The following is a 23,040-nucleotide window of genomic DNA, read 5'->3' as shown; positions in this document are numbered from 1 at the left end:
TGCCTGAGCGTTTTCCTACTCACCGTCTGCGCTTGCTTCCGGCGGGACCGGGAAGGCTCTGTCTGGACCGTTTTGGCTTGGGCCTTGGAGGTTCTGTCTCTCACCTCCGTGCTGAGACCAGGCCTGGGGGACGTAAGGGACCTGCAGCTGGGAGCCACACTGCACACGTGGATGCTCCCTTGGGCGGCACCCTCTCAGGAGGAGCGGCGCCAGAGACAGAGGTGGCCCTGGAGGACTTCTAGGGACAGGTCTGGGGCCCGGCTGGCCACACGTTGACAGTGAGCATGAATGAATCTCTTGGCATCAAAGGGCCCCTTTCGCCTGTAACTCCCCCAAACAGCAGTGCAGACGAGGTCTCCGAGCGCCGACGGCTTCGGAAGCACTGACTCACTCGGGTTCTCTGAGGTTCTGCTGTAGAGCACGAGCCTCTGTCATCGCCGCCAACTATGACTTCAGAAGGCGCAGGTCGGCTGGCTGGGAGAGGAGGTGAGAGACTGCGGGAGGGAGAGAAGGCAGCAGGGGGATGGGATGGCAGGGGAGGGCGGAGGGAAGAACCCAGCAAGGCTGCTGAGAGGCAGGAGGTGGTGAGGAGCAGCGCCCCGCCTCCCCACTGGGGACTTGAATTACAGAGGACCTGGAGGGCAGGAAGGGAAGACCAAGAGGGGCTCACGCAGCAGGCGGGGGGAGCCCCCGAGGTGTTTGGGGATGCTAGTCCCCGGACCTGGACCTGCTTCAATGCAAAGAGATTTGCAAATTCCAGCCTGGTGTATCGTAGGTCCCCCTTATCCACTGGGGATCCAGTCCAATTCCTCCAGTGATTGCCTGAAACCCCGAAAGTACCGAACTCACATATATACATACACACACACACACACACACACACACACTCTGAGTGGCCAGATTATGATGATCTGTGAACGCATAATAATCTGGCCACTCAGTGTGTATGTGTGTGTGTGTGTGAGTGTGTGTGAGTGTGTGTGTGTGTGTGTGTGTGTGTGTGTGTATTAGAGGCCTGGTGCATGAATTCGTGCATGGGTGGGGTCCGGCCAGCCTGGCCAGGGGGTGGGGACATGGGCAGTTGGCCGGCTTGCCTGCTGGTCGAACTCCTGGTCAAGGGGACAATTTGCATAATAGCCTTTTATTATACAGAATATACACTGAGTGGCCAGATTATTATGCGTTCAGAGATCTTAATAATCTGGCCACTCAGCGTGTGTGTGTGTGTGTGTGTGTGTGTGTGTGTATGGTGCTTTTTGCTATTCATACATTCCTATGATAAAGTTTAATTTAGAAGGTAGGCACAGTAAGAGACTAACAGTAACTAACAATAAAACAGAACAATGAACAAAGATAACAATATCCTGTAATACAAGTTATGCTAATGGCCTTGGGGCCATTATGAAGGATGTTTCGGAATTTACGCTCTCCCCAGGGACGCCAGGCAAACAGTGCCTGAACACAGGTGACAGGGTCCCATCCCTCCCTCAGCAGCCACAGCGACAACTTCCCCCGTAACCAGAGGGTGGGGCTGGGCTGGTGAACACTTGGTGGAGGGAGGCAGGTGTGGCATATCAGAGCCCCCAAGGAGGGGTGCAGCCCCCCAGCATTCCCGGGGCACCCGGGGCTGGCAGGGAGGACAGCTGCGGGCACGGTGCAGGCTGGGCTCCATGGGAGGAGGAGGCAGTGGTGGAGCTGGACAAGGCGTCTGAGGCTACACGCAGCCTCAGCCTTGGCCAGGCCACTGCAGGCCGGTCTCTGTCCTGGCCGTGGAGGGCCCGTTCCTGACTTCGGTCCCTGCCCATTGCAGCATCTGTGCGAACGGCACATGCCCCTTCTCTCTCTCTCTCTCTTCTACTCGCAATACTTCTCGGCCACCAGATGGGTGGGGTTTCCCCCAAACCAACCAGTTCTCCAATGTTCTGTGGACACCAAGTGGGTGCCCTACCATTCGATTCAGGTCTGACACTATCTGTCTACCTTGAGTTAGTGCCAGACCCACAGTTAAGGCCCAGCCCCGCAAGACTGCGCCCTCCCCTCCATGCCCGTCACAAGGACGGGTTGTCGGCTGCAGGTCGGAGGTTCCCGGGACCCCTTCCTCGGGCTTGGTAATTTGCTAGAACAGATGACAGAACTCAGGAAGCAGTTTATTTACGCGATGACCAGCTTATTACAAAAAGATTCAGCTAGCCCGGCCGGCGTGGCTCAGCGGTTGAGCATCAGCCTAGGAACCAGGAGGTCACGGTTCGATTCCCGGTCAGGGCACATGCCGGGGCCTCCAAGCCCACACTTTTCCTGCACGGACTGCTTCCAGAAGCCGAGGGAGGAGGCGGGAGGAGAGGGTCTGCAGGCTGGTTTCTCTGTCGGCATGAGCGCCTCCCCAGAGCAGCTTGACTTTTTCGTTTCAGTGACAGGAGGGTGTCGGGGTGATGGTCACAGAAGCTCTTCGCACCGTCCCGCCTGCTCCTCCCTCCCGTCAGCTGCGGTCTGGATCGAGCCGCAGGGCAGCGGTTCCGTGGTGGGAGGGCTGGACGCGGGGCTCAGAGGAAAAGTCGCTCTGCCTTCAAAGGGCTGTGGCGCTTTACCTCGTGGCACTGGTCGCTCACCACTTTCCCTGCGGGGCTTGATGGCTTCTGAAAGAAGTTTCGGTTTGGCCTGGCAGTCTTTTGTTCACCACCGGGGGTTCCTGAGCCTGCCAGGGACGTGTTCAAAGTCGTCGCTGCTGTGAAAGCAGAGTCTCGAACAGGTTAGGAAGGGGCTGTAGAAATGGAAAGATGAGAGCGTCTGGAGATACCACGGAGAAGTGATTGGTAGGGCTTGGATCAGAGAGGGACAGGGACAGGTGGGTCAGGAAGGCTCTTGGGCAGATACGGTTAACACATGGCACTGACGTGGTGATGCTGCAGATGCGCCCCTGGCAGACATCACCAATCAATCACTGATCTCTTTGTTGCTCAGCCCCACACACCTTATAAAGACAGAAATCTGTGTTAGCTCTCGCCATCCCACTGCTGTTGCACAAAGTTGCAATCTGCTGACCATCCCAACTGCAGTGTTTCAGCCGAGGTAGTTGGGAGAGTTCGGGGCGGGATGGGGTGGGGTGGGGGGGTTCGAGCGAGCTGCTCTGTATCAGGACTCCGGGGACGCCTGTTGTGAGAGTGCAGCCTGCGGGACTGGGAGAGGTGAGGTGGCAAGGGTAGAACCGAGGAACCTGGATTAGTCTCCAATTAGGCAGTAATTGAGGGCATGTGACTGGAGAGAATCCTTCCAGGAGAGAGAGTGTGGGGAAGAGAGCAGACCATCTATCGCCCGAGGAGAGGAAACTGCTCACCACGCGGGAGCAAGGAGAGGCTCGCAAGGAAAAACCCTGCGTTGCCTTCATGGAGCGAGGGAGACCGGCTCACAGCCCCCTCAGTGGTGCCCTTTGGAACCCCAAGGCGTCCCGGGGCTGGAATTGCGAGGGCGAATGCTAGTGTGCCCTCCTTTATGCCTCCGATGTGAGCCCAGTGCTGACGTCTCTGAGGGACCCCGCCTCGCTCCCTGCAGCCTCCCAGCCCTGCCCGCCTGCCTTCCTCCTCCATCCCGGGGCCTCTCTCTTCCCTGCGGCTTGTCATGTCCTGCTTGCTGTGCAGGGGGCACCAGCACCACCCATGCGATCTTGTCTCTCTGATAGTTACCTTGACGAATCGCTCTGACACCCTCAGGTTCCAAGGATAATTATTCCTGCAAAGTCAAGGACTGCCCTTCCCCCCCGTGACCTGGAATGACCCTCCGACAGTGACCTTGGAGCGACTTTCCCGCATTAACTAGAGGCAGAGTCGCAGTGAGGAAATCTGCCCGTTTAATAGGGGAAAATATTGCCTCGGTAAGGCTTTACGCAACGCACTTGAGCTTAATGCTCACTTAGCAGGTCGCCTCTGGAACTTCCATGTTGAGTGAATTACGTGCTCCAGGCTGGTAGTGATTAAAGAAGTGATAAGTGCTTTATAATTCAGTAAAGGGTGGCCTGGCCATTTCATATTTTCCTAAGGAAATTGGCCACCCGAAGGCCAGCACTCTGGGGACCCGGGGGCCAGCTGATCTTAGGCACGGAGCTTGCAAAGTTGGATCCCTTTCAGGCCAGCTGCTCTGGCCTGGACCAGACTCCTCGTGCCCAGACCGTCTCCTCTGAGGCCACTGGGGAGAAAGGGACCCTCCTGCCTCAGGCTGCTTCTGCTCCTCATCAAAGCCCTGCTCTCTCCTGCTTCAAAGGCTGCGTGCGACACCTCGTAGGGGCTGGAGGTTTTACGATCCACGTGGTTCAGGCCTCATCGCTCCAACCCCACACGCCCGGTCTTTTTTTAAAGTTGATTTCAGAGAGAGGAAGGGAGGGAGAGAGAGAAACATCAATGATGACAGAGAATCATTGATTGGCTGCCTCCCGCCCACCTCCCACTGGGGAAAGAGTCCACAACCCGGCATGTGCCCTGACTGGGAATCGAACCGAGACCTCCTGGTTCATGGGTTGATGCTCAGCCACCTCCCTACTCCTGACACTTGAGCTCTGGCCCATGGGCCATGCAAGGCCTCTGGGGTCCTCCCCGCATTGCTGTGCTCTGCAGTGACTCCCTGATTGGATGTTGAATGGTGTGCCCAGGGCCACATCCCTTCTCTGATACCAAGTTCAAGGTGTCAGTGTGGCCTGACCGGGGCTCTGGGTGGACCAGGGGGAGGACCATGCAGGGGGAGAGCGTGGGGCGTACTTAACCCAGGGTCGCCGCTCGTATCGGAGATGAGTGAGTGGTGAACAAGACAGATACGGTCCCCGTCCCCATGCGTCATCGTTCCAGTGCACAGACACTGACGACAAACACGTAATCAAATAATCCAATAAGGCAATTACAGATGGTTAGTGAGGGCTGTGAAGGACATAAACAGGGGCGTGTGCAGAGCGCAGCTGGAGGGGGAGGGCTCCCACGGGGTCGGGCAGGCTTCTCCGAGAAGGTGACCTTTGAGTGAGGTGGAGGATGACAAGGAGCTGGGAAGGGTGTTCCGTGGACGTTCGGGTTGGGAGCAAGCCTGGTATATATAGTTTTTTGTTAATCCTCCCCCGAGGGCATTTTCCACAGATTTTTAGAGAGAGTGGAAGGGAGGAGGAGGAGAGACAGAGAGAAACATCGATGTGAGAGAGAGACATCGATTGGCTGCCTCCTGCACACACCCTGACCAGGGCCGGGGATCAAGCTTGCAACCGAGGTACATGCCCTTGACCAGAATCGAACCCGGGACCCTTCAGTCTGCAGGCCATGGCTCTAACCACTGAACAAAACCGGCTAGGGCAAGCCGGGTCTGTTTCAAGAGGAGAACACAGGCCAGTGTGGCCGGGCCCAGAAACCAGGGGAAGGTGCTGGCAGAAGGGCCGAGGGAGCCGTTCATGCAGGACCTTGGGGCCAAGTCCTGGCGTTGGATTTTATTGTCGGAGCCAGGGGGGTGGTTCGAGGCTTTAAGCTGGGGAGAGGGCGATGGCTGTGGTGTAGAGACTTAACGAGAGAGAGAGCGGGGAGGCCAGTGAGCTGGTGACGGGTGCTCAGGAGAGAGGTGTGCTCCCTGGTGTGCCGTGTGTGCACACTGGGGCCGCCCGCCCGCCCACTCAGGTGGCCGTGGGGCAAATGGAGAGGAACTGAGAGGCTGGGGGCCGAGCCGGACAGCCCGACTCCCCAGGGCGCTGGCCAATCCCAGATGAAATGCCGCTCCTGGAAGTTAGGCCTTCTGTCTGTGGGGGTTTGGAGGGGTGTGCCCTGACCTTGTTCCTGTGGGGAGACCGGGCCGCTCAGCCCCACAGAGCACAGGCCTTGCACACACCTCCCCGGCTCCTGGCACGTGCGCTGGGCTGGATCAGGACGCCGCGCAGATGCCGCCGGCTTCCATCTGTCCGCTGCAAAAACCGATGTTCCTTTCTGCCGCCCCGGGGTCCCGGGTGGGGACGGGCTCACGTGGTCCTGGCGTGCAGGTGCCGGTGGAGCTGTGGCTCACGCGTGGGCACGCTGGAGCTGCCCCCCCAGGGGGGCGCCGGGCACCTAGCTCTGGGGGAGGGAGCGCGGGTGACGGGGCTGGCGCGGTCCGACCTGGCTTCCCCGCCGCCCTGGTGCCTGCGCTCCACGGGGCTGTTGCTCGGACGGTTTGTTTACAATGCTAAACATCTCAGATAATTGAAAGCTAATGCTGCTGTCTGGATCACTAGACATAATATGCCTGGATAACAAATCAATTTCCTCATCGCCCCACAAGGCTTCCAAGTCAGATGCACAGCATGTTCTGTGTGCGTGCATGCGTGTGTGTGTGTGTGTGTGTGTGTGTGTGCCCGCGCTCACTCTCCATTGCTGACTGGTTATTTGGGAAGTGGAATTCCAGGCTGCTTTCCCCAGGCACCAACTCCATCCTCCGTGCGGGTCTCCATCCCAGAGCAGGATTCGGGTGAGGAGGGGCTGGGCACCTCAGTTCTGATGGGCGACAAACGGCCTGGAAAGAAGGGACATCTGTCCGCGGCCTTGTTCCCCGAAGCTCAGTGTTCGGTGCTGGGCGGACGGAAGCTCATGTCCAAAACCACGTGCGGAGCGCCAGTTCCCACTGCCTCCTGCCAGGGCGCAGCTCCAAGGCCGGCCCCCGGGGCAGCGTGTTAGCGGTGCCACCAGGGGCGTGGGGATGAGGACACTCCCCCCCAGAAGACTTCACTTACCCGGCAACCTCAATCAGAAAGGGGGCGAGAAGCAAGGGCAAACCCTACCCACGTGTGTGTGTGTGTGTATCTCCTCATATCCCCTTCCACCCCGTTCAGCTTCTCTTTATTCTCACTGAACACAGAGTTCCCGCCACAGTAACGGAACCAGCTGCTCACTGCGCTGGTGCTGGGCACCGATCCTGGAGGGAGGGCGCGGGCACCGCCTCGGCCAGTCCTCACGGCATCTGGGCTTCCCAGGAGGAAACTGAGGACAGGAGGGGCTGGAGCAACCGGCCCAGCGGCTTCTCAGTTCAGAGCGGGGGTCTCGTCCAGGTCAGCCCACCCCCAAGGGTGCTCACTCCTAACCTCTCTGCTCCCAGGGGCTGCAGAGCGGATTGGCTAAGGCACCTTGGAAGGGGGAGGGGCCCTCCAGCAGGTGTTCAAGGGGGTGATGGCCCACAACCTGACAGCAAAGAAAGCGCCAGAACACCACTGGACAGGGATGCGGGAGCCTCAGCTTCAGGAATTAGCTCAGGGTGGGGCCGTCTTGGGTGGGGCACATATTCGGGGGACACTGTCACAGTTCAGCAAGCTAGTTAGGTTGGTTATGGTCACCCAGGATCATCAAGAAAATGACGCTCAACCGGCGTGGTCGAGTGTCGATCTATGAACCTGGAGGTCACGGTTCAATTCTCGGTCAGGCCACATGCCTGGCTTGCGAGCTGGATCCCCAGGAGGGGGCGTGCAGGAGGCAGCTGATCCATGATTCTCTCTCATCATTAATGTTTCTCTCTCCCTCTTCCTCTCCCTTCCTCTCTGAAATCAATAAAAATATATTTAAAAAGAAAAGAAAATGTACGCCGCCTTCTGCCTGCCCTGCTTGAGAAGTCAAGGAGGTGCACGTGCATTTTAGGGCTGAGAAAGAGCACCCAGCGAGGAAGCTGAGCACACGGGCTTTGCGGTGAAGGTTAGCTGTCTGGGAAGTCGGTTACCAGGCAGCTCGGGCACAGCAGTGAGACACGACAGTGAGATCGCTGCCATCTGACGGCGAGGGCGGAGCGGGCAGAGGCGGAGAGGAGGCGGCGCCGGCCTGCGCAGCTGGAGGCAGGACTTCTCCGCCCCTCCCGCTGACCCCTGGTGACCAGGGACATTCTGTCAGGTGTAGGGTGCTGTGCCCTTTCCTGGGCCTTCCCAGCAGCCTTAGTCCCCTGGTGTTTCTACGCGTAGGACTCAGCCGTCGGCGTTATGAACAACTGAAACGTATCCACATGACGTGTTTTTAATTAAAATATGGGTCACACAGTCTGCGCCATCTAATTTTCCTGTGCGTGGAGGTTGCCAATTCATTTCCATGTTGGCTCAGGACAAACCGGAGGTAGGACGCTTTGGCACGGAAGCACGGCGGGGTTTATTCTAGCACAAGGGGACGTTGTATTTTCTGTGGACGTGGCCATTAATATCTCCCGGTGCCCTAGCTCATCCCCAAGGGGTGTGAAGGGCCCACGTGTGGTTTGGGCGTGTCTGCCCCGGACCTGGGTGTCTGTCCCCAGAAGCTGGGTCCCGTGAATGGATGGATGAATGAATGCGCATCCGCGGGCACGCTGCGGTCCGCTTGTCGTCCACGTGAGCCGACGGCCCGGCGGATACGCTGGTGGGGGACGGGCTGGCACAGGGCCTTCTCCTCCAGGCCCGCCTTTTCATCAGACATGGAGCTGGGTCCTCACCCTGCTGGCATCAGGTCAAGTCAGCTGCCGGGGGCTGCAAGCTTCCAAGAGAAGCCTTTGGCCTTGGAGTTGAACACCGAGCTGGCCACCTGGTCCAAGGCCCCAGCAGATGCCCGTGTGTCTGGCTGCTCAGCAGGGGCCCCGAGAGAATGCGCGACACCGCGGGCCCTCGGCATACCTTGTCACCGCGGCTCTGAAACGCTTCCCGCGGCCCGGCCACTGCCCGCAGCCTTCCTGGCTCTGGCTGCACGTGGCGGCAGATGGCAGGGCCACGGGTGGTGGGGCAGGGAGGCGACGTCTGGGGAAGGTGGCTGCCACTTCTCGGGCCTGGGTGTCCCGGGGTGAGCTGTCACCTCCCTGCACTTCGGGGCCACTGATGGGAAAGTCGGATCCAAGGAGGGTATATGGGCATGGACTCTGCCTAGCCTCCTGAGGCATCTCGGGATTGAAAACTGCCTGGCAGGTGTGGCCCAGCCTGTGTAGGACCCATATGGGATCTGCACCCAGGTTCCTCTGGCTCTCGAGCCAGCGCCTTTCCGTGGCCCCTCCGCTGACCTGACACCGCTTTTCCTTCATAGACACATAGAGAACTGGCGCGGCCTGCACACGCTCAACGCCGTGGACATGGAGCTCTACACGGGCCTGCAGAAGCTGTGAGTGCGCGCCAGGCCCCGGGGCCTCAGGGGTGCGGGGGGGGGAGGGACTGCCCGTCTGCCTCCTGGGCAAGTTAGGGCGCTGTCTGCACTTCCCGGGGTTCCTCTGTCAGTGGAGGTGGCACCGCCCACTCAGGGAACTCAGGGGCTTGAAAGGCCAGCCCCTCACGCATCCACATTGCACTGGGCCTGCAGAGGCCAGGGGCCTGCGGGACATCTCCCCTGTGGCTCAGGTGTCAAGGCAGGACCCTCTGCGGGGCTAACGGGCCCCATGGAGCATGAAGTTCCCCGGCCTCCTCCTCAGGACTTCAGTGCTGGTGGCTGGGGGATTCGGGGTGGAGGGGAGGCCCCAACGGGGAGCCCCGTTCTCATGCACCTGCCAGTCTGGGAAGAGGACAGCTGCCCGCACTGCCCACCCACATCCCGAACCATCCCCCCGGGTCCCATGGGGTGTGAGCCCGGATATCCCTCACTTGGCACCCCCAGTGGGCATCATCGGTGCCCCGTGGTGCCCAGTGGCACCGGTGGTGAAGTGAGTTCACTTCAGCGGGGCGGCTGCAGGTCCGGGCCTGGCCTCCTGTCGCCCTCAGCCCGCAGTGGATGTCCCTCTGTCCCCTGAGCTCTGTGACCCTCTTTCTCCCTCCAGGACCATCAAGAACTCAGGACTTCGGAGCATCCAGCCCAGAGCCTTTGCCAAGAACCCCCATCTGCGCTACATGTGAGTAGAGCGGGGTCCTGGCCCTGGAGCCCCTGCGGTGGGACTCGCCTGAGGTGCATGCTTTGCAGCCGGAGGCATGGCCATGGCCCGAAGGGGGCCTGGGGCCAGCTGTTCTGGGTGTTTAGTTTATAGGGGACCTGAGGTTCATGCAAAACAGCCCAGGGGACGCGCTTCTGACCTCTGACAAGCCTCCCTGTTCGTACTGAGCCACACAGAGGCCACTGAGCCAGTGCCTGCAGCGTGCCCGGTGGGGACAGTGCAGGTGCAGGTGGGGACCACGTGTCCCTTCTAAGGGAGCCACAAAGCTCCCAGCTGATGGCTGCGCTGGGAGGCGGGACTTCCTGCTGCCAGATGTGCTGATTTTTATTTTATTTTCCCAAGAAGAGCTGGAGGTCTAGTAAAACCTCTCAGTTTAAACCCTGGCAACTAAAAGTAAAACCACTCAACCCCATAGGCCACACAAGCCTGCTGTGGGCAGATGCCACGTGGACGCCAGGGTCACGCTGCAGGAGAGCAGCCCTCAACATGGGGGGGCGGGAGGTGAGGGGGAGCTCTGTCCCCGCTGGGGCAGTGGCTGGCTGCTTATGCCCCTGAGCCTTCTAACATTGTGTCACCTGCAGCTCTCAGGGGAATCGGGAGGGCTTTGGGGCTGTCACGTTTCCAGGGGCCATAGAAGAGGGAGCCGGGCTGCATCCTGGGTAACGGGTGCCTCTGAAGTCGGTTGCACCGGGACGCCTTTGACTTACCCTGAGGTCCCAGACAGTGACCCACCGTTTCTTTGGGGGTGATCTGCCCTCTGCTGGGTGGTGAGTGACAGGCTGGTGGGCTTTGCGAGGTCCCCAGGCTCTGGGGTCAGGGTGTCTGCTGGGACTCGGTACTGATGGACCTGGGAAGTCTGCCCAACCCTGGGCCCTGTTTTCTCCTGGACCACGTCTACCAACACTGTTGACCTTGGGTTGTCGGCCGAGTCCTCCTGCCCGACTCTGCAGCTGGCTCAGCCCTTCCTGGTCGGGGCGTGTTCCCTCTGGCCTGGCTCACGCACTGCCTGGGTCTCCAGTCTGGGGTTGCCTGAAGTGATGTCGCTGAACTGCACTCACAGGAGGGTATTTTCTTTCACCTGAAGAGCACCTCATGGTTCCCCCATGCTTTCTCCTACATGATCTCATTTAATGCCGGTAGGATCCTGGGTGGAGGAGTGTGGTGCAGCCTCATTTACAGCCCCCGGGACCTGATTTGTAAGGAGCAGAAGTAGGTTGCTCCTCTGATTCTCTGATCAGAGGTCTTTCTGATTCTCTTCCCAGAGGTCTTTCTGCTCTTCATCCTGGGCCAGAAGGGGAAGCATTTTTTCCAAAAAGTTACTAAGATATTTAGAAAATTGCGTTAAAAAAGGCTGGCATCAGAAGAGAGGAGGGGAAGGCTCACATTGGTTAAGGATTCACGGGGTGCCCAGGACTGTGCTGGTGCTTTTGCAAAGTCACCCTCACTCCTCACAGTAACGGAGGACCGGGTTCTGCTGTGCCCACTTCACAGATGAGAACGTCGGGGTTTGCAAGGCATCCCTGACTTCCCTCAAGGCTGAGTAGCTGTTAGTGGAACAGCCAGGACTTGGCCTCTAGGCGTGCTTTGTCTCTCTCTAGTTTGCACAGTAATTCTGGTGAGTGGAGAGAGTAAGAGCCAGAGTGAGAGAGCGAGAGCAAGAGAGAGAGAGACAGAGAGAGGGAGATTTCCCAGGGGATTTAGCGCCAGCCATCCTCAGACAGCTCTGTTGAGATAGCAGGATTTCTTTCTTCCCCTATTCAGGTCAAACGCTGTAACCACAGTCGCATTGCAGCCTGGATATCTTTATTATAGAAGATTTCTGAGCGTTAGCCTCTGGCCCACTTATTTCCAAGAATATGTAACGTAAGAGTCCAGCAGCCAAAATAACTCTCTCCTCCCTCGGAGTTGTGGTGCCGGGTCTCTCTCGTGTTCAGGTTCTTGTTTCACCAGAAGACGCTCTGGGTGCCTTTTAAGCCATTTCTCTGTCTCGGGCAAACGTGACCTTGATCTTCAGCTGTGGGCGTGTGACGGGTGAGGAGGGGAGGGTGTCCTGATTTCGGCACCGTTAAGTCAGCGACACTGGGCGGAGGGAGGGGAAGGGGCTGGAGTCCCAGCCCTTTCGGGACATGAAGGCGACAGTTTCCCTCAGATTCCCCGGATGGAGACACAGTGAGACTGATTGGTTACGTGTTGTACATCACTCAGCTCTTTTCTCCTTGAAGCACCCTCATCCTGGGCCCCAGGACAGTGGATGGTGGTTACATTAGTGGGTGTTTGCGTCCCCCTGCCCCTTGCCTCTGCGCAGAGACCTCCCTCCACGTCTCAGAGGGATCGTCCCCCGGCACACCGGTCCCCTCACGGCTTCCCCACGTGCCCTCGTCGGCTCCGCGTGGAGGACACAGCCATCGAACTCTGTGCAGCTCACAGGCAGGCGCGTGGGCTCTGAGCTGGAAAGGTCAGGGTTCAAATCCTGTATCTTCTGCGTCCTGCTGCGTGACCTTGGGAAGCTGGTGAAGGTCATGAGTTTGAGGGGATTGCTCTCCCCTCAACCAGGACGGCCATTAGGAAGCGCTTAAGGCAGTGATGACTTCGTGCCGCTCACTGGCCTCTGACTTCATAGGTAGAGGAAGCTGGAAGGGGCTCGGAGTCAGCCTCCCGAGTGCACAGCCCGTCCCTGCCCCCACCCGCCCTTTAGACTCTCGGTAAACTTCCCTCCTGACATCCACAATGTCACGCTCAACTTGGCCCAAACAAGTCTTGATTCAAGGTCACGACCTCACTCCCACCTGCTTTCCCTCAGGGTTTCTTGTTAACCCTTCACCTGCGCCCCTCCCACCGTTTAATTCACCCCGTCCCTGAGATGCTGCGCCCATCACGCCCCTTGCCCGCCATGCTGCCGTCTTGGTTTGCGTCAGCGTCCTCTCTGCTGGCTCCATGGTGACGGCTTCCCGGGGGCTCTCTTCCCTCCACTTTTGTCCCTTACATTCATCCTGGCACAGTTTCCAGAGTGAAATTTTAAATACATAAAGTCAGTCGTGCCACTCCGCACACACAGCCCTCTAACTGCTTCCTGCTTTCCTTAGGATGGAAGCTGCGCCCTCCGCATGGCCACAGGAGAAGGCGGGCGTGCCTGGTTCCCCTGTCCCGCCTCCCTGCCCTCCGCCCCGGCTCCCTGCTGGGCCTGGGGGCTCTCTCAGCCCCTCAGCCCCTCGGAGCCCTGTGCTCGCAGGTGGTTGGCGCTTTCTCATCCTTCACTTGGCTGCCACCTTCTGAGCAAGACCCTCTGCCCCCCCAGTCTTCATGGCACTCTCCTTCCTCCTGTCGCTCTTCATCCCCTCATGTGGCTTCCTCGTCCCCCAGCCCTTATTGCTGTGGACGGGCTGCCAGCATCTCGAAGTTCCTTAGTTGTTCACACTCTGTCCCCCCGGGAGGAGGTGAACTCCCAGAGAGCGGGCCTTTGTGATGGTCACCGCTCGCTCCAGCGCCCAGAAACACGCCGGCACAGGGCGCACAGTCCAGAGCGATGGGCTGAGTGTGTGAGGGACTCGAGTCTAACGTGGTCATTCTGTGGGCGGCAGGATGGATGTCCGGGGTGGAGAGCAATTCTGACAAGATCTCACGGGTAAGCGCGGGGCCGGGTCTCACACTCAGGTCTTGGCACTGGATTTTTTTTTTAATCCTCACCTAAGGATATGTTTTATTGATTGTTTATAGAGAGAAAAAGAGGGAGAGAGAGAGAGAGAAACATCGATGTAAGAAAGGGAAATTGATCAGTTGCCTCCCGTATACACACACCCTGACCGGGACTCGAACCCGTTACCTTTGATGTGCAGGACGATGCTCCAGCCGATGGAGCCGCCCAGCCAGGGCAGTGCTGTCTTTGGACACTCCTTCCACCATGTCGCCCTCGTGACTTCCTGGGCCCTGCCTAGCCCAGCCCCTCAGACTTCTGGGAGGGCAGGAAGGCGCAGTCCTGTTTGAAAGAAAGGACATATGGGCAGGTGTCTTATGCCCAGCATTGACTTACAGCGCTGATCCTATAGCACGACAAGTGGGACAGGCACACGGCAGCATCGCTCTGCTGAAATGTCACACGAACATGTGCCGCGGAGGCAGCTGGTCTCCTGGAGCCTTCTGCTCGCATCGCTCCACCTGCTCACCAGCCGTCAGACCCGGTGCCCGCGCTGCGGCCTCTGACGGCATCCCATCGACCACTGTGCTGGCTTTGCGCTCTTGAACCACACTGCCCGAGTTTAAATTCTGGCCCTACCACCTCCCTGTACATCCTGGCCGAGTTACTTAACGTATGTGCATATCTGGGCCTTAATGTCCTCCTTTGGAAAATGGGATAGTACGGTCGTTAGCCAGAGGAAGTAGCTAATGCCTGTGAAGCACTGGGAAGAAGCCTGGCCCACAACTAGAGCCCAGTGTGTGTTAGTTGTTATTGCTATTTTGTTCTTTTTTAAAAAAAAAAAATACTTTTTATTGCTTTCAGAGAGGAGAGGGGGGAGAGAGAGAGAGAGGAGAGAGAGAGAGAGAGAGAGAGAGAGAGATCCATGAGGAGAGAGAATCATGGATCAGCTGCTGCCTGCACGCCCCCTACTGGGGGATGGATCCCGAAACCCGGGCCTGTGCCCTGATCGGGAATGGAACCCTGACCTCCTGGTTCCTGGGTCGACGCTCAAGCAGTGAGCCACACCGGCCGGGCACGGACTGAACTTGAAAGTTTGGTTATGATCTTGTCAGCCTTGCCTTCCAGAAACTCGGTCTAATGCCGAGTAAGCACTGTAGCCTCCGGCTGCGTGTCTCCTGGCCTTGGAGGTTAGACCACGTGCCCGTGTTTTCCAGCTTTGTTTATTCTCAGTCGATTTTCTTTTCTCCCCCCCACCCTGCCCCGAGGCTTCATTACTTCCCATCTGTCCACATCCCTCTTCTCCTTTGTTCCTGTTAGGGACAGTTTAGAAAATGAGATTAGTCCCTGGCTATTTTGGGTCATCATTAATTTCTGTCCCTCTCCATTCCTTAGCAGGCTGGCAGCCTCCGTCTCCCCCTTGTTCCTTCTTGATGGATTTTCGCACGTCTCTCTCATTCCCCACTTAACCCCTGGCCTCTTGGGGCTGCTGGCCTTGGTCCTGAGGGGCCTCAGGGACCACCTGTCGCCACGTTCTGGGTTGGAGAGCAGAGGCGGTTACTCTACAGTGTGACAGGGACCCACCCACCTGCACCACGAGAGGACACCTGGTCCTCCTGTCCTTTCCCACATCTGGTGCGCCCAGCTGTGCCCCAGGGGGCAGGCGGCTCACCCCCCCACCCCAGACGGCAGTGGGGCTGCCGCTCCGCGTGACAGCTGTCCATCTTCAATCAGCAGCCGATGCCCAGGTTTGCGTGAGCGGTGCTCGCACAGAACAACGGTGGGCTCCTAATTTATTGTGCAGAAAAGAAAACAAATTAAGGCTTTGTAATTATGCAGTCGGGCTTGTTCTTAAATACAGCTTAAGCGGCGGGCTCCACTTAGAATATTAATAATCGCATTCCCAGCCCTGATCCCCAGCAGCGCTCTGTCTTCCCTCTCTCCCCCTCCCCCCCCCCACTCTTCCTCCTCGTCCTCTGTCTCTCTCTTTGGTGTGGTCTCTGCTCGGACCTCAGGTGAACGCTGGCTGTGACTGGACGTACTTTTCAGAGATCGGCAGTGGCATTTGTCACGTGATTTCATCCCCTGGGGCTGTGCTAGGATGTCTTGCCCTGCCCACTCCCCTGACTTGGTGGAGCATTGAGAAGAGGCACAGTGTTGAACTCGAGGTCACAAATAGTGGAGTCAGGCAGGCGGGCACCTTCCCCAGCAGGACGGCAGAGCAGCTGCGAGACCTGGGTAACGCACGGCGTCCCAGCTCTGAGCTGAGTCTCTCCTGTGGCGAGAAAACCACCGCCCTCTTAGGCCTGTTTGGGACTTGGCTGAGATACAACACGTGAAGGTCTGGCACACGGCGGGTTCTTTACAGATATGTGGTCTGGTCCCTTCTGTAGTGCAGGGCCACATCAGAATTTTAGGGAGTTTCTTTTAAAAAAAATACATTTTTGTTGATTTCAGAGAGGAAGGGGAGAGAGAGAGAGAAACATCAATGATGAGAGTGAATCATCAGTTGGCTGCCTCCTGCACGCCCCCTACTGGTGATGGAGCCTGCAACCCGGGCATGTGCCCTGACTGGGAATCGAACTGTGACCTCCTGGTTCATAGATCAACCCTCAAGTACTGAGCCACGCCTGCCAGGCGAGGGAGTTTCTTATTCTTGTTGTCCTGATGTCCTCTCACATTGATGTGCCTAGAACATGTCAGGCACCTGTTAGGCCCCCCTGAGCACCTCTGAGATGAGTGCATGCGTCTCTTTGGGGCAGTGTATGGGGACATAGGATGGGGTGGTCACCGTGTGGTGTGCAGCTGTGCGAGTCCACTGACCTTTCCCTCTTATGACTAAGGACCAGCGCCCTGGGGATTCAGCACCATGGCCAGAGCTCGGGGAGCGCCCTGGACAGGTGGGCTGTGAACAGCTCCCTGGAGAGGTGCCCAAGCTCTGGCTACCCCTTACCTTCTCTCCAGCATCCTTGGCACTGCCGGCGGCTGCCCTCTGTCCTTCAGGGCAGGTGGCATGCTAGACGAGCCGAGGCCATGTGGCGGCCAGGGGCCTGCTTCTGCCTGTCCGCCCGTGGGATCCAGATACAGCCAGGGAGAGGATGGGAGGAAGGCCTGCTCCTCCAGCCCCGTCCCCCCAGGCCCGGGCACAGGGAACGAGGGCTGTGGTTTAAGACTTGGGTCGCCCCCCACAGGGACTGTCGGGTCCACGGGGCTGGGAAGGGACCTGCACCGGAGCGGCGTTCTTTCTTCCAGGCAGAGCTCTGGGGTCTGCCGTCCAGGGCTCGCTCTGCCTATCACTCTGCCTGCTCGGCTCCTGCTGTCCCCCTGTCACGTGCGTTCTCGCAGGAACAGTCAGAGGGGGACAAAGCTTTCCCTTGCATGTGCAAAGCAGAGTCCCAGCCGGAGCTCTGCACACCTGGCCTGTGCGTGTGTGCATGTGCGTGTGTGCGTGTGCATGTGTGCATGTGCGTGTGTGTGTGTACACGTAGTAGTGAGCTAAGCGTGTGGATTCTGGAATGAGACACAGTGATTCAGGCCCTATTTTACCATTACCAGCTTCGTGACCTTGAACTAGTTGCCTGACCCCTAAGCCTTGTATTCTTTATCTTTAAAATGAGAACAAATCATAACAAGAACATGAGCCATAAAAGGTTGTTGGGGAAGTTCAGGGGCCTAATACCTTTAAAGCATATAGTGATTAGTTCCTGACAGGCACTCGTAAGTGATATTTCCCAGAAAATTACTTCTGTATCCCAATTTTCTTCACGCGATTGTCATTAATGATTCTGAAAAAAGTCCCCATAGCAGGCGAAAATGATTAGCAAGTTAATTAATTGTTTGCACTTGTATTCAAAGCTCCAGGTTTTAAATTAAGTTGAGGTCAGTCGCGGTCATGCTGGTATAAGAAAGAACTGGTTGAGGTTGGCACCATGCTCAGTGCTTGGCGTGTGAAATTCATGCCATTGGGTGAAACGTACCTGCATGCGTTCATTGAGCAACCGTGCCTTCCCTCTGTGAAAAGGACTGTGAGCAGAGACCCGGCCACAAACCCTCATGGGCACGGTCACCTGCGAGCGCCAGCCCAGGCCCCAGCACCCACGTGCTCTTCCCTCTCATTTCCCAGAGTCTCCATTCAAAGGGTTTTGTCTCGCCTGGCTGGCGTGGCTCCGTGGTTGAGCATCGACCTATGAACCAGGAGGTCATGGTTTGATTCCTGGTCAGGGCACATGCCTGGGTTGTGGACTCGATCCCCAGTGTGGGGCGTGCAGGAGGCAGCCGATCCATGATTCTCTCTCATCACGGATGTTTCTCTCGCTCTCTCCCTCTCCCTTCCTCTCTGAAATCAATAAAAAATATTTTAAGAAAGGGCCCTGTCTCATAGACAAATGGCCTCTCACCCCCAGTTTACCTCCACCCTCACGCAGCCGCAGAAGAATCTACGTGGAACCACGTGAGGTGGGTGTCAGCTCTGGGTCCACATACCACGAGATACGATGCTTGTCTCATCTCGTCCCTGCATCCGCCTGTGCACGCTGCCAGGTCTCTGCTGGAGGGAGGCCTTGGGAAACGGAGCAAACGCTGCTTCTCCCAGACATTGTGTGGGATCGGACAACAGCGGCCAAAAGGCCGAGCGTGGCATGAATTACAGAAAGCGGGTGTGAGGACATTGTTTGGTGACTAAGTGAAAGCCCTGAGTCATGAGGCCAATAGCAGAGAGGGAAGCAGAGAAGTGCAATTAAAAGGAGAAAAGAGATGTTTGCAGCTGACACTGGAGCGAGACGGAGGTGGGGGCGGGTGGCCGGGCAGCTGGCCCCTTCATGGCTGTGGCTCAGGACACGCTCTTCCTGGCAGGCGAGGCGGGCGAGGAGGGAGGCCAGCGCTCTGGGGGCCGAGGAGAGGGGTGGCAGGGAGGACTGGTGGGAGCTTTGGGAGAGGGATAGCGGTAGGGTCTGAACACGCAGCACTTGAAAGTCAGCTACGACGGAGAGGTCTGCGTGCGGACAGCTGGGAACGGGGTAAAGCGTGGGGCGGGTCTCTCAGAGCCGTGGGGTCCTGCGGAAGCTTCTTCAGGGCACCTTGTATCTGTAGCTGGACCTTCTTGCAAATACTGTGCCTTCTGACCTGCCCTTTCTAAGAAATGAGATACTCTAGAGCCGGACACATGCCTGGGCAGGCTGACAGTATGCATATAGGGGCGTGGCTATGGGGGTGTGGCCACGCTGACTGCATCCCACCACCCTGTGGGGCCAGCACGGGTTCAAGACCACAGGGAACCACATTCTGAGCCCCAGGCAGACATTTCAGACAGGTCTCGTCCCCCAGATTCTCCCAGAAACGGAATGCAGAGACTCCCATGAAGGAGCGTGACTTACGGACCCCATGCGTGGCACCGCCTGGCGTGGACTGGGCACCACATTAGTGCGTGCTGAGTGGCGAGGGGATGGAGGTTGCCTTTCATATAGTCAAGCTGGGATGATACTGAAGCTTCTTTTGTTTGGAGAGTTTGCTTACCTCTTTTGTTCTGTGCTGTAACCAGCACCCTGAAGTGTGCGTGGAATTCCGTGAAATTGTGCAAACTTTTGAGAGTGAAAGAGAACTGACAGCTGGGATCCAGGATAACCGATGTGAGCTGGGGCCGTTTGGGCCACCTGTCACCAGTACTTGTTGTTTTTAAAACAATGATTGTATTTACTTATTTTTAAAAAATACGTTTTTATTGATTTTAGAGAGAGAGGAAGGGAAAAGGAAAGAGAGATAGAAACATCAATGATGAGAGAGTCATTGATCGGCTGCCTCCTGCACAACCCCTAGTGAGGATCCAGGCCCCAACCCGGGCATGTGCCCTGACCGGGACTTGGTTCATAGGTCAGTGCTCAACCACTGAGCCACGCCGGCCAGACCAGTCCTGTTGAATGAATGAGTCAATCTTGTATCCTTGCAGCTGTCTAGAGAACATTGAAGTTTTTGTGGGTTCTGCCTCCTTGAATCAAATTGCTTCCGTTTACTCTCGGGTTCATTCAACAACTATTTACTGAGCGCCTACTATGTCCCAGGCATTTTGCTTGCACCGGGGACACAAAGAGGCTGTGGTTGGACTCTTAGGATGCCCGCGGTCACAGAGGAAGCCAGGCTGTTGACAGACGGATCATTGGACAGTGTGACAAGTGCCGAAATAAGGGGTGGACAGCTCTGGGAGCGTGTGAGGGGAAGGCAGCAGTGTGGAGGGGAGGTCAGGAGGGCTGAGAGGGAGTCACAAAGCAGGAGGAGTATGCCAGGAATTCCGGGAGGAGCCGCAGGGTCCAGGAAGGCTGTCTCGGGCGAGAGCTCATTCCGTATCAACTCAGCGCCACGCGGCTGGAGGCTGGGAGTAGAACTGTGCCAAGCAGACGGGCCCTCGACTTCCCCGGCTGTGGGACTCTGTGCCCTCAGATGTAACATCAGAGAATCCCTCCAGGGTGTGATGGGGGAAGGGAGCCTGGAGGCCCGGCGTCTGCCCAGACGTGTAGTGGGGTCCTCCCGGGGGCTGGCCCTGGCCCTGGCCGCGCACTGGGCAGGGAGAGGGGCTCGAGACACCCTGAGAAGGGGAGCTGGCGCCCCTTCAGCATCGGGCACCGTGCACCTGCCCTTCTTTCTCTGCGGGTGCTGTCTGGACAGACAGGGGCCAGAGGACGGGGCCGGGGCGGCAGCCGCCCGTGTGTGCAGGTCCAGACTCCTCCCTGGTGCTCCCGCGCGTCCCAGGAAGAGGCTGGGTGGGGGTGGCGGGCACAGGAAGCCGGAGCAGGAGCAGGGAGCTGGGCGCCGCTTAGAGAAGGCCCATCTGCCTCCCCGTCCAGGGCTTTTGACTGTCATATGAAAATGTTCCTCATTATTTTCCTTGGATGAGGTTGGTATCCTGATGATATTAATTATTCTTAAAGGTCAACAGCGCTCTTTCGAATCCCCTTCTGTTCTAGCCCGTAACCAGTTAATTAATTGGAAACGGTTTAGCAGCGTCTGCGAGCACGGTGGGTGTCTGGCGTGAGGTTCCTCCTTGGTTCCCGCCAGATGCCCGGACGCTTTGGAGGTGTTGCCTTCTCAGCTTTCTTCTTTGTGAATGTTACGGTGTTGGTAGCCCATTGCCACTGGGCACCTGCGTGTGACAGGCACGCTGTGGGGCGCCCGGGTGTCATTTTAGTCAGTTCTCACCTTCAATTAAATGTGCCCATTTCCGAGGAGAGAAGGGTGAGGCTCAGCCAGGAACTGTGGAGCTAGAAAGTGGCCAAGGAGGACGGAGGCTTCTGGGGGCCTGGCGTCCTTGTCTGCTGTGATGTTGGTGCCCTGGGGCGCCTGGGGGAGCCCTGTTCTCTGGGAGGTGGGTCTGGTTTAGAATCCGAGTCCCGGCACCAGCAGGTGACAGGAAGCCGGCTCTGTTCTTCCTTCGTCCGCGCGTTCCGCTCCCTCTGAAACCTGGTGTTGCAGCGGGGATGCCTTGGCGGCTGGAGGGCAGTGGTTGGGTGTCAGCCTAGGAACCAGGAGGTCAGGGTTCGGTTCCCGGTCAGGGCACATGCCCGGGTTGCAGGAGGCAGCCGATCCATGATTCTCTCTCATCATGGATGTTTCTATCTCTCTCTCCCTCATCCTTCTTCTCTGAAAGCAATAAAAATATATTTAAAAAATCAATAGAAAAATATCCTAGGGTGAGGATTAGCAACAGAAATGTCTCTAGGCCGGTCGGTGGTCCTGGAAGTGGCTCCTGGGCCGTCCCCACCGCCCGGCACAGCTCAGCAAAGCGAGCCCCGCTGACGAGTGGCTCTGACCCCCGGAGCTGGAGCGCTTCTCCCAGACGCTTCCCCAGCCCCACACTCGGCCTGCGTCCCCTCCCACTGCTCGGCTCGCAGATGGGGCTGGAGGCCCAAGGAGATTTCTTTAGAGAGAGGCCCAGAGCAGCCCTCTGCTCACGATGTGCTGGTTGGAGAGCCAGCGGCGGTCCCTCGACCCCAGGAGCAGTTCTCAGAAGGGGACAGCCATCTCCTCCATGAGCAGGAACCTGCTTCCTGCCTCCTGGAGAGCAAGGGGCACTGCCCGCCCCACTCCCGCCGCCCCCGGCACCACCCCTCCCCCCTCCCGCCCCCCCCCCTCCTGCACCAGTGCCCCAGGCAGCGCCCTCACCAGCAGCCTGTCCGCCCTGGCTCCCTCCCCGTGATAGCTCCCGCTTTCCCTGCAGTCAGTAAGGGCCCAGCTCCTTGCTTTTCCCACCCAAGCTTGGGGCCTCTGCTTTTGAGTGAGAACCAGCGTGATGTCCTGGCTCTACCACCGCAACGTGACTCATGTGCGGAGCCTCCCACTCTGCCCCTGCGTGGGCACTGCTGGGGTGCCCAGTGTCGGCCAGGCGTGCCCCCCTGGGCCCCAGAGGCAGCTCACGTGCTGTGGGGAGATGCGCTTTTGGTTAATTTGTCTGAAAAGGGCCAAAGCCCCCTTCCCGTGTTGCCTCATCGAACCGGGATTTTGTTGATGCTTGAATTCCGCGGCGGAGCCTGGGCCTCGGGTGTTTGCTCTAATGGGCTGGGACTCGTGGCGACTGGAGACGGGCAGATAAGGGAGAGGCGCCAGGCGTGGACAGTGATAGATGGTAGAGATCAGCCAAAGAACATGCGTGCACATACGCATAACCCCTGGGCACAGGCAGTAGCGTATAAAGGCCTGGGACGGGGGCGGGGGCAGGCTAGAAGGGGTCACTGTACGGGGGGGGGAAGGGGGACATCTGTAACACTTTCAACAATAAAGATTTTAAAAAATAAATAGATTTCTGAAGGAAAAGAAAAGATAGATTGTGCAAGGGCCAGGCAGAGTGCCAACGCCTTCCTGTGCCCGATCTGCCATACCCCCTTTAACCCTCACACCACTCACAGGAGCATGCCCTGCTGCTACCCCCAACGTCCGTGTGGGCAGACTGAGGCCCAGGCTGGTCAAGTAACTCCCCCGGGGTCACAGAGCTCGGCAGCTCAGCGGCAGGCCGGGCACCCAGACCCACGTGATGCTGGCGCTGTGGGAATTCGTGGAGTTGGCTGCTTCGTTGCTGAGCGCTCACGGTACTTCAGCTGCTGTAAAGGCAATCAGACTGACAAGACAAGCGGTCTGATGGGGGAGGCCAGCACACGCACAGCTGTCCCTCTGAGCCAGCAGTCTGCAACGTGGCTGTCGTGGGCGCCCAGGCCAAGAGCGGGAGGAGAGAGAGGAGGGCAAGTTTTCAGAGAGGGTGGCAGCTGTGCCCTGGGGGTGCAGGGAGCACCGGGTGCAGGGTTAATCGGGGGTGGGGGGTGAAGAGCGGGGAGGGAGGCGGGTGGGGAGAGACTCTGGGTTCGGAGGTGGAGGTCATGGCACCGAAGGACCTGGGCTTCCAAGGGAGTCGGGCTTGACTAGGTGGCCCTGTGCCCTGGGAGAGTCCAGCGATCCGTGTCCAAGTCTGGCCTCCGCGTGTCCCACCAGCCCTCTCCACCCCCAGCACGTGGCAGCCGTGTCCCCTCCCCTCCTTCCTGCCCTGAGCTCTCCGGCCCGGGAGGTACTGGGGGCAACCAGAGGGCTTCCCTTCCAACGAGCCC

At 58.2% G+C, this 23,040-nt stretch overlaps 1 protein-coding gene across 1 annotated transcript in view; it reads left to right on the top strand.

The window, feature by feature from the left end:
• Positions 1-23,040, top strand: part of NTRK3 (neurotrophic receptor tyrosine kinase 3) — a 223,917-nt gene that overhangs the window by 29,894 nt on the left and 170,983 nt on the right. Inside the window, exons 3-4 of the mRNA XM_054713393.1 lie at positions 9,000-9,074; positions 9,721-9,792. Coding sequence (XP_054569368.1) covers positions 9,000-9,074; positions 9,721-9,792 — 147 coding nt within the window. The remainder of the gene's footprint in view (positions 1-8,999; positions 9,075-9,720; positions 9,793-23,040) is intronic.

This window comes from Eptesicus fuscus, chromosome 25, assembly GCF_027574615.1.
Source record: "Eptesicus fuscus isolate TK198812 chromosome 25, DD_ASM_mEF_20220401, whole genome shotgun sequence".
Lineage (NCBI taxonomy): Eukaryota > Metazoa > Chordata > Mammalia > Chiroptera > Vespertilionidae > Eptesicus > Eptesicus fuscus.
Note: the sequence above shows the minus strand (reverse complement) of the source record. Positions and strands in the feature narration are given on the sequence as shown.